At 47.3% G+C, this 11277-nt stretch overlaps 1 protein-coding gene across 1 annotated transcript in view; it reads right to left on the bottom strand.

Moving 5' to 3' along the window:
• Positions 1 to 1597: 1597 nt before the first annotated feature.
• LOC119951035 (polyhomeotic-like protein 1) overlaps positions 1598 to 11277 on the bottom strand; it is a 20825-nt gene continuing 11145 nt past the window's right edge. Inside the window, exon 4 of the mRNA XM_038774069.1 lies at positions 1598 to 1660. Within this exon, the coding sequence (XP_038629997.1) occupies positions 1598 to 1660 (63 nt within the window). The remainder of the gene's footprint in view (positions 1661 to 11277) is intronic.

Raw genomic sequence — 11277 nt, 5'->3', positions numbered from 1 at the left:
AAACTATGTCCCCTCTCCTGCCTGGTATCTCATTCTGTAATGCTACTGCTTGATCTTTCCCTCTGCTGTGGGATGTCCTTTCAATAGTTCTCGATCTTTTCCTGCGGACCTGTTCACTATCCGATGTACTTATACTGCGTTTCTGTGCCCTCTATTTTTGAACATTGTGTTCCCAATCCATTGGCTTGACTTCTTCCCCCGAAAGCTGTATATTCAACCAATGTTTGTACTTTCCAATGGCCTTCCCTACTCTACTAATAACAGTTGCATCCTTCCATTGACTAGACCCTTCAGGCAGTATGTCATTTTTGTACCAACTTTTGGCAATTGTCCTTTCTGAAAAATGGCCTGTTCTAATTCATCAGAAGTGTTGTGTTCCTCTACAGAAACCCTGTCTCTATCAGTTAACTGGTCCTCATAGTTCTGTAAAACGTGCATACCAGATGACCATAGTTCTTCGTCATGTCTGTCTGCTCTTTCTAAATTTGAAAATTTGTAATCTATACCCATTATCCTTGATGAATGTACCCTAACAGTTTGATTACCATGTTGCAAAATATTTTTTTTGCCATGTATGCCTATGATCTTCCCTGTGCCTTGCCATTCGTTAAAATTGTCTCTCGTATAGTATACTATGTCTCCTTGCTGAAAAACGGTATTTGATGGTCGTACATTTTGCCTTAAAACTCTGAATTCTGTCAGAGACTTCTGCTTCCATAAAAGCGTTTCTACTGCTATATAATGCATTTAAATGCTCACCAAAGGCAGAGCTAATTGTAGTCCTTTCCCAAGCTGGAGGCTGGTCATCCAAAATGGACGGAATTTTAGGATTTCTGCCAAACACTAACAGATAGGGACGATCGCCCCCAACCATCTGCAATAAATTCTTTGCATGTACCGCCCATGCAAAAGCTGAATTTAGCTTGCAGTTTGGTCTACCTGTCAAAATTTTCTGGAGCATTTCATCTATTACCACATGGTTTCTTTCACACACACCATTGCTAAATGGGCTTTCCTCAGCTGTATTCATAACTGTGATATTCACGTTTTCACACATATCCCCAAACTCATCATTAGCAAATTCTCCCCCATTGTCGGTAAGGAATTTTGCTGGTGGGCCCATTCCTGTCCCTATACATTTTTTCCATGATTTGATCCAGAATTACTCTCTTTTCTTTACTTCTTACAATCGTTGATTGATTAAATCTGGTTGCTAAATCTACAAAATAAATATATTATTGACTTTATCCCAGATCTTAAGGTCCATGGCCACAATGTCGTTTAAATCCCTGACCAAAGGAAGGGTTACTATCGGTCGTGCTGGTGTCCTTCTGTACTTCCTGCAAACTTCACAGCGATCACTAACCTGTTCTATCAGTTTAGTATAGTCTTCATCCCTTACCCCTGCATCCTTTAGTAAATTTTTCAGCCTCCAAGGAGATGGATGCGCAAATTGCTCATGCAGTTTTAATACAACAAGCTTTTTATCAGCTAAAGTCCCATTTTCAACTGCCATTAATACATCCTTAATAACTGTACTTGAAATATTATTTGTCAGTAATTGAATACAATAGTGTCCCAACTTTGCACCATCTTTTCAAAAACTGTTGCCTGATCCTGTTCCATATCTAGTCTCATGTGTGCTTACTTCATCGACAGTCTGCTCAGAAGCAAAGGTATCTCATCAAAGCAAATTACTGCGGATGCTGGAATCTGAAACAAAAGGGAAAATGAGTCATTGGACTCGAAATGTTTGCTCTTTCTCTCCCTACAGATGCTGCCAGACTTGATGAGATCTTCCAGCATTTTCCCTTTTGAGCAAAGGTATCTCACTTGATACAACATCCTTGCTAATGAAATGATTCACTCCGGCAATATTGCAAGGGATCACCACTCTTTTCAGCGACTTCAGAGTATTATCATCCCCAAACCTGAAATTTGTGGAACTTTCAAATTCCTTAACCTTGTTACGATTTTCAGCATTCAAGGAGTCCAGGTAACATTTTCACCAGTCAATTCCACACACAGTAGATGTGCAGCCACTGTCCAATACAGCACAATTGAAGGATTCTGCAACCAACACCCTCATTACCGGCATAAAACTGCTTGTTAATAGGACAATGCCTTCTTTCTGATCACTATCTTTTTCCTCTTCTGACTCTTCCGTGTCATGTGTCGCTTCAAACCCTCTATTATAGCATGTTGGACAATTGAAAGCATAATGGTATTGAGAGTCACATCGAAAACATCGATTTATCATGCCCCGTGCATTTCTGGAGTTCATCTTCCTCTTGTAGGTTCTAACTGGGTTTCTGTCTTCATAATTTCCAGGTCCTGATCTCCTTCTATAGTCTTGGAACCTGTTTGTAGCCGTTCGATTTCGCCTTCCTGTTAATAGTGTATCTTCCATGTTCTGCTTTATTGCAGGCTGACCTATTTGGGCCATCAGCGCCATCGGAATCGAATGTTTCCCCAGAAATATTTTTAAAGCTTCTGTCATCTGATCGAATAAGGTATCCTTATCTGCAAACTGAACTCCTGTCAAAACCAGGAGCCTATCCATGTTGCTCACTCTAGCACAGTCAAGTAATTTAAAGGCCAACAGGTTGTGTTTCTGCAACCTTATTTATAGTCTGCCGAATTCCACTATATAGTTTTCCATGGAGAAATTGTCTATTTTTTGGAACCTATCAAAATCTGACCATGCTTCATACGCACTTAACAAGTCATCCTTTTTATAAACCTTATCCACATAACGTAATAGAGTCTCCAGACCTTCTTCTGAGTCTAACTCTTCCAATTCCAGCTCAGAAAACACCTTGCTTCAGATTTTACTGTCATAAGGTAGAGAAAGAGCCAATGCCATACCTTGTTTTCTCTTTCCCAAGGCAGTTACCTTAGTCCACATAACTACTGCACTTCTCCGTTGGTCGTACGATTCCCTTTCAGAAAATAAGGGAGGATAGTCATATCCGGCCATCTTTATCCTGGGTTCAGCCATATATCTTTTTTTTCTTATCACTCACTCCTTGGTTTGGTCTGGAAAAGTTGTATCTTTCAACCCTTAACATTTGCACAGCAACCATTCTCTGCTACCATTTGTAAGACGTTGAGCTGCAGTTGTATAAAGAGTCAAAGGTTCTGCTCTTTTCACAAACACCTTTATTTCACTTTAACAGACTCTGCACAAGCTCTATCATCACCTGACACAAAGGCCACCTGAAGCCACTTTACATATCAGTGTCAATTATTGGATACTTAACATAAATGAGACAACTAATTGGAATGTCTCTTAACTCATTACTTAACAGGGAACACGGCCCATCGGGAGCGGAGCATCAGGAGAGGGGCCTTCAGGAGACGCGCTGTTGCTCGTTCTGGTGAGTGTGCTTAACACTCAATTGGCTCTGTTTTATTACTTAGCTCTAGAGTCACCAGGTATCCTTATGATACAACCACGAGGTTCAAGTTCAAGTTCAGATCAATGACTCAATACACCAATTAGTAAGGTTCAAATCAAGACACGTTTATTAATACACAGTTATTCGCTACTCATGCATATAATACTAAAAGACTAAACTATTCCTACCACTAATAGGCCAATACTTATCTGGATAAGGGAACCCGCTGGGTCAGGGAACAATGGCGTCTTGCTCGATCCTGGAGTCTGCAGGCTTCCAGCTGGTATGGACTAAGGGAGTGTCTATCTCGTAGCGTGCGTCGTATGACACTTACTTGGTGGTGCAGCAATCGGCCAGGCCTCTCCTTCTTACGGTCAAGTTCTTCGAGAGCTGCTAAGGTGTTCTGCTGGGAGGGCCGGCTAAGAGAGTGAACTGAACTTGGGACCTGTCTTTTATAGGTCCCAGGGGTTTCGCGCCCTTTTGGGCAGACCCCAAGCTTACTTCCAATCGATTGGATCCCACACCAATTGATTGGTTTGAATTCCCCAATACTGGGGCCGTTTCTCGATCGCTGGGCGGTTCTTTCTGGCTTGTTTGTCTCCTTTGTCTCGGACTCCGGAAAAAAAAAATGAAAATCGCTTATTGTCAGCAAGGCAGCAGGGTAGCATGGTGGTTAGCATAAATGCTTCACAGCTCCAGGGTCCCAGGTTCGATTCCCGGCTGGGTCACTGTCTGTGTGGAGTCTGCACGTCCTCCCCCTGTGTGCGTGGGTTTCCTCCGGGTGCTCCGGTTTCCTCCCACAGTCCAAAGATGTGCGGGTTAGGTGGATTGGCCATGCTAAATTGCCCGTAGTGTCCTACAAAAAGTAAGGTTAAGTGGGGGGTTGTTGGGTTACGGGTATAGGGTGGATACGTGGGTTTGAGTAGGGTGATCATGGCTCGGCACAACATTGAGGGCCGAAGGGCCTGTTCTGTGCTGTACTGTTCTATATTCTATATGTTCTATGTCACGAGTAGGCTTCAAATGAAGTTACTGTGAAAAGCCCCTAGTCGCCACATTCCGGCGCCTGTTCGGGGAAGCTGTTACGGGAATCGAACCGTGCTGCTGGCTTGCTTTGGTCTGCTTTCAAAGCCAGCGATTAGCCCTGTGCTAAACAGCCCCTGCAACCCGTTGGCGCCGAGGAGTCTGACTTGCTGTTGAGTGTCTTAAATGTAGCTAATCGTTGTAGCTATTGGTCCCGGGGATCGCTCATCAATATGCATAACTGCTGGTTTCAGTGCTGTCTGCTTTCTTTGCAGGCAGAATACACAGGAAAAGCCTGCAAACTGCTTGTTTCTCTAGGATTGTCCAATTTCCCTGCTGTCTTTGCGTTTCTCCATTTTGTGTGGGGAAATGGCCAACTCAGGTGGCTACAGCGCCAACATCGTTTCAACAGTGTGCGGCACGCGACGCGATGACACCATTTCAGAGGGGGCGGAGACTACAACAGGGGAGCTACTCAGAGTTTACGAACTGAGGTACAAAATCCACGCTCTCCTCCTGTGAACCTGATTGGGGTGAGATCATGAGGACCAAGCAGGCTCACACCTCGCATTCAAAGTAAGAGAAAATGGTGGGTCGCAAAGTTCGGCCGCCGTGGGTCGTGAAGGTCGGCTAGTGTGGGTCGCGAAGGTTGGCCGGCGTGGGTCGCAAAGGTCGGCCGCCGTGGGTCGCGAAGGTCGGCTGGCATGGGTCGCGAAGGTCGGCTGGCGTGGGTCGCGGAGGTCGGCCGGCGAGGGCCAAGAAGGTCGGCCGGCGTGGGTCGTGAAGGTTGGCCGGTTGGTAAAAATGGGTCCCCGGAAAAAAAGTTTGAAAAACACTGAGATAGAGGATGAGGGCGACTTGCTCTGCGATGAGCTCTGGTATTGTCTGACAATGTCTGACATTTGCCCACCATCCACCTGGGTTATCCCTGCATGCAAGCTGACCATTCCATCGTACGGTCCCATCGGATCCCTGGAGTGATGGAGGTGGAGACGGAGGGGGGGGGGGGGGGGGGGGGGAATGCTGGAATGATGAGCACCGGCTGAACTGCAGTCCCTCAGCCAAGCCCACCCCAATGTCCGTCCATTCCCCACTCATCTGCATCCCCTCTGCGGCTAGCCCACATCAGCCCACCCATCAAACCCCTCTGACACATCTGACAGAACACAGAAGCAGCTTGTAGCATTGTGCACAGGTGTTTGATGTGATAGCCCCTGTCACTGAACTGTGCCCTGCCAACTTAACTGGTGTCTATGTTTCTGGCCTTACGGGCCCTAACGCTACATCTAGGTGGATCCCCAGATGGGACAGCAGGAATGGAGGCGGCCTGCTGTGATGCCCACCCTGCAAACCTGATTCCTCTATGGCGGCCGTCTTCTGGGCAACCATGTCTGGATGGGCCCGGCTGCTGCTCGGGTGTCTCAGGTGGCGTGGTGATGCCTGTTCTACCCTCTGCCCATGTGATACGCAAGGAACAGGAGGGGGTGGGGGGGTCCAAGGTGCTGCGGTATTCCGGGACCTCCCCTGCGGGAGTCACCGGTACAGGCCCCATCACCTCCTGCTCCCTCGGGAAGCCCCCGGGCTCTCCATGGGACGGGGTTGCGAGTGGAGCTAATCCAGGAAAATCCCCTCCACCTGGTCCTGCCAGCCCCGGAGACCCGCTCTGGCCTCGACCAGGGTCTGCATGCTAGGGGCCCTGGAGCACACGGTATGGACCATCTCCATCTGGGACTGCGCCACATTATGCTGTGACAGTGCCACCTTCTAGGCCTGTGCCACATCAGCCAGTGACTCCGCTATCACCCTCTGAGACTGGGCCACCTCACTCTGTATCTGTGCCATGTTGGCCAGTGCCTGGGACGCTCTCAATCATGACCCGCTGTGATTGGGCCACGCTCTGGAGCGCCGCTGCAATGTCTAGGTGGCTCTGGCACATGACTGCCTGTGATAGGGCAGCCCTGACCTGGGCCTCGGCCACTGCCTGCACAGAGTACCCCAGGACATGCTGATCTATAGCCGGAACTCTTGCCCCCGAAGCCTCCAACGCAGATGTCACCCGTATGGTGTTGCCAAGGGTGAACAAAGAACAAAGAAAAGTACAGCACAGGAACAGGCTCTTCGGCCCTCCAAGCCCGTGCTGACCATTCTGCCCGTCTGAACTAAAATCTTCTACACTTCCTGCGTCCGTATCCCTCTATTCCCATCCTATTCATGTATTTGTCAAGATGCCCCTTAAACGTCACTATCGTCCCTGCTTCCACCACCTCCTCCGGCAGCGAGTTCCAGGGACCCACTACCCTCTGTGTAAAAACGTTGCCTTGTACATCTCCTCTAAACCTTGCCCCTCGCACCTTAAACCTATGCCCCCTAGTAATTGACCCCTCTACCCTGGGGAAAAGCCTCTGACTATCTACTCCGTCTATGCCCCTCATAATTTTGTAGACCTCTATCAGGTCGCCCCTCAATCTCCGTCATTTCAGTGAGAACAAACCGAGTTTATTCAACCGCTCTTCATAGCTAATGCCCTCCATACCAGGCAACATCCTGGTAAATCTCTTCTGCATCCTCTCTAAACCCTCAACATCATTCTGGTAGTATGGCGACCAGAATTGAACACTATACTCCAAGTGTGGCCCAACTAAGGTTCTATACAGCTGCAACATATCTCATAGAATTTACAGTGCAGAAGGAGGCCATTCGGCCCATCGAGTCTGCACCGGCTCTTGGAAAGAGCACCCTACCAGGTCCACACCTCCACCCTATCCCCATAACCCAGTAACCCCACCCAACACTAAGGGAAATTTTGGACACTAACGGCAATTTAGCATGGCCAGTCCACTTAACCTACATAGAACATAGAACGATACAGCGCAGTACAGGCCCTTCGGCCCACGATGTTGCACCGACATGGGAAGTCAAAAACTAAAGGCCATCTAACCTACACTATGCCCTTATCATCCATATGCTTATCCAATAAACTTTTAAATGCCCTCAATGTTGGCGAGTTCACTACTGTTGCAGGTAGGGCATTCCACGGCCTCACCACTCTTTGCGTAAAAAACCTACCTCTGACATCTGTCCTATATCTATTACCCTCAATTTAAGGCTATGTCCCCTCATGCTAGCCACCTCCATCCGCGGGAGAAGGCTCTCACTGTCCACCCTATCTAACCCTCTGATCATTTGTATGCCTCTATTAAGTCACCTCTTAACCTTCTTCTCTCTAACGAGAACCACCTCAAGTCCAATCAGCCTTTCCTCATAAGATTTTCCCTCCATACCAGGCAACATCCTGGTAATCTCCTCTGCACCCGTTCCAAAGCTTCCACGTCCTTCCTATAATGAGGTGACCAGAACTGTACGCAATACTCCAAATGCGGCCGTACCAGAGTTTTGTACAGCTGCAACATGACCTCATGGCTCCGGTACTCAATCCCTCTACCAATAAAGGCCAACACACCATAGGCCTTCTTCACAACCCTATCAACCTGGGTGGCAACTTTCAGGGATCTATGGACACCGAGATCCCTCTGCTCATCCACACTGCCAAGAATTTTACCATTAGCCAAATATTCCGCATTCCTGTTATTCTTTCCAAAGTGAATCACCTCACACTTCTCTACATTAAACTCCATTTGCCACCTCTCAGGCCCAGCTCTGCAGCTTATCTATGTCCCTCTGTAACCTGCAAACATCCTTCCACACTGTCTACAACTCCACCGACTTTAGTGTCGTCTGCAAATTTACTCACCCAACCTTCTGTGCCCTCCTCTAGGTCATTTATAAAAATGACAAACAGCAACGCCCCAGAACAGATCCTTGTGGTACGCCACTCGTAACTGAACTCCATTCTGAACATTTGCCATCAACCACCACCCTCTGTCTTCTTTCAACTAGCCAATTTCTGATCCACATTTCTAAATCACCCTCAATCCCCAGCCTCTGTATTTTTCTGCAATAGCCGACCGTGGGGAACCTTATCAACGCTTTACTGAAATCCATATACACCACATCAACTACGTCTGAGGCCCTCGTCTACCTGTTCAGTCACCTTCTCAAGAACTCGATAAGGTTTGTGAGGCATGACCTACCCTTCACAAAACCATGTTGACTATCCCTAATCATATTATTCCTATCTAGATGATTATAAATCGTATCTCTTATAATCCTCTCCAAGAATTTACCCATAACAGACGTGAGGCTTCACCGGCCTATAGTTACCAGGTTCTATCTCTACTCCCCTTCTTGAACAAGGGACTACATTTGCTACCCTCAGTCCTCTGGCACTATTCCCTGTAGCCAATGATGACATAAAATCAAAGGCCAAAGGGGCTCAGCAATCTCTTCCCTGGCTTCCCAGAGAATCCTAGGATAAATTCCATCAGGCCCCGGGGACTTATCTATTTTCACTTTGTCCAGAAATGCCAACACTTCTTCCCTACGCACCTCAATGCCATCTATTCTAATAGCCTGGGGTCTCAGCATCTCCTCCACAACATATCTTTTTCCTGAGTGAATACTGACGAAAATATCATTTAGTATCTCGCTTATCTCCTCAGCCTCCACACACAGCTTCCCACCACTGTCCTTGACTGGCCCTACTCTTACCCTAGTCATTCTTTTATTCCTGACATACCTATAGAAAGCTTTTGGGTTTCCTTGATCCTACCTGCCAAAGGACTTCTCATGTCCCATCCTTGCTCGTCTTAGCTCTCTCTTTAGACCTTTCCTCGCTTCCTTGTAACTATCAAGCGCCCCAACTGAAACTTCACGCCTCATCTTCACATAGGCCTCCTTCTTCCTCTTACATAGAGATTCCACTTCTTTGGTAAACCACGGTTTCCCTCGCTCTAAAACCTGCACATCTTTAGACTGTGGGAGAGGAAACCGGAGCACCCGGCGGAAACCCACGCAGACACGGGGAGAACATGCAGACTCCACACAGACAGTGACCCAAGCCGGGAATCGACCGGAGACCTGGAGCTGTGAAGCATTGTGCTAACCACAATGCTACCGTGCTGCCCACTTGACTTGCCAATTCTTATACTCAATGCCCCAGCCAAGGAAGGCAAGCATGCCGTATGCCTTCTTTGACTACCTTCTCCACCTGTGTTGCCCGTTTCAGTGACCTGCTGGACCTGTACACTAGATCTCTGACTTTCAATACTCTTGAGGGTTCTACCATTCACTGTATATTCCCTACCTGCATTAGACCTTCCAAAATGCATTACCTCACATTTGTCCGGATTACAACTCCATCTGCCATCTCTCCACCCAAGTCTCCAAACAATCTAAATCCTGCTGTATCCTCTGACAGGCCTCATCGCTATCCGCAATTCCACCTACCTTTGTGTCATCTGCAACTTTACTAATCAGACCAGTTACATTTTCCTCCAAATTCATTATATATACTACGAACAGCAAAGGTCCCAGCACTGATCCCTGCGGATCACACTAGTCACAGCCCTCCAATTAGAAAAAAACACCCTTCGATTGCTACTCTCTGCTTCTATGACCTAGCCAGTTCTGTATCCACCTTGCAGCTCACCCCGATCCCATGTGACTTCACCTTTTGTACCAGTCTGTCATGAGGGCCCTATCTGCATCAGTCATCTTGTGCCTCTTCGAAAAACTCTATCAAGTTAGTGAGACACGACCTCCCCTTCACAAAACCATGCTACCTCTCACTAATACGTCCATTTGCTTCCAAATGGGAGTACATCCTGTCTCAAAGAATTCTCTCCAGTAATTTCCATACCACTGACGTAAGGCTCACCGGCCTGCAGTTCCCTGGATTATCCTTGCTTGCCCTTCTTAAACAAAGGAACACACATTGGCTATTCTCCAGTCCTCCGGGACATCACCTGAAGACAGTGAGGATCCAAGATTTCTGTCAAGGCCTCAGCAATTTCCTCTTCTAGCCTCCTTCAGTATTCTGGTTGTAGATCCCATCCGGCCCCTGGGGGACTTATCTACCTAATATTTTTTCAAGACGTCCAACACCTCGTCTTTCTGGATCGCAATGTGACCCAGGCTATCTACACATCCTTCACCAGACTCAACATCCATCAATTCCTTCTTGGTGAATACTGATGCAAAGTATTAATTTGTACCTCGCCATTTCCTCTGGTTGGTCTTCTGGGTGAGTGTTGCTTTTAACACTCAATTTGGCTCTGGTTTCTTTACTAGCTTTGGAGTCGCCAGGTGTCGTTTAAGACCCACCACAAGGTCAAGGTGAAGTTCAAAGTAATAAAAACCATACATCAATTAGTAAGTCCAAACAACTGATTTTATTATAATACAATTATAATAACTACCCATGCACACGCTAAAAGGATTAAACTTATTCCTACCGCTAAATAAACTAATACTTATCTCGAAGGAACTGCTGGGTCAGGGAACAAGGCCTCTTGCTCTGCTCTGGTCTGCAGACTTCAGGTTGGTATAAGTTAAAAGGGTCAGGAGGTGCCTATCTCTGGTAGTGATCGTTGTGAGGCACTTACTTGTTGGCGGCTGCTGTCCGAACCCTCTCCTCTCTCTCGTTCAAGGTCTTCTTGGCAAAAGCTGGTCGAGGTGCTGGTCCACAGAGGAGTGTTGGTCAAAGAGAGAGAAGGGCTGGAGGGCTGGATCAGAAGACTGAACCATGTGTGGGACCTGTCTTTTATAGGTCCAGGGGATCCGCGCCCCTTTCGGCGGACTCCCTTACCTGCTTGGAATCGATTGGGTCTCTTCCCAACGATATGCTTGAATCACCCAATAATGGGGCAGTTCCTCGGTCACTGGGCGGTTCTTGGGACTTATTGTTTTGGGCTTCTTTGGCGCCGAAAAGTCTGGCCTTCCATTTAATGTATCG

The sequence above is a fragment of the Scyliorhinus canicula genome, chromosome 16, assembly GCF_902713615.1.
Source record: "Scyliorhinus canicula chromosome 16, sScyCan1.1, whole genome shotgun sequence".
Taxonomy (NCBI): domain Eukaryota; kingdom Metazoa; phylum Chordata; class Chondrichthyes; order Carcharhiniformes; family Scyliorhinidae; genus Scyliorhinus; species Scyliorhinus canicula.
The sequence above is the reverse complement of the archived record's forward strand: the minus strand, read 5'-3'. Positions and strand labels throughout refer to the sequence as shown.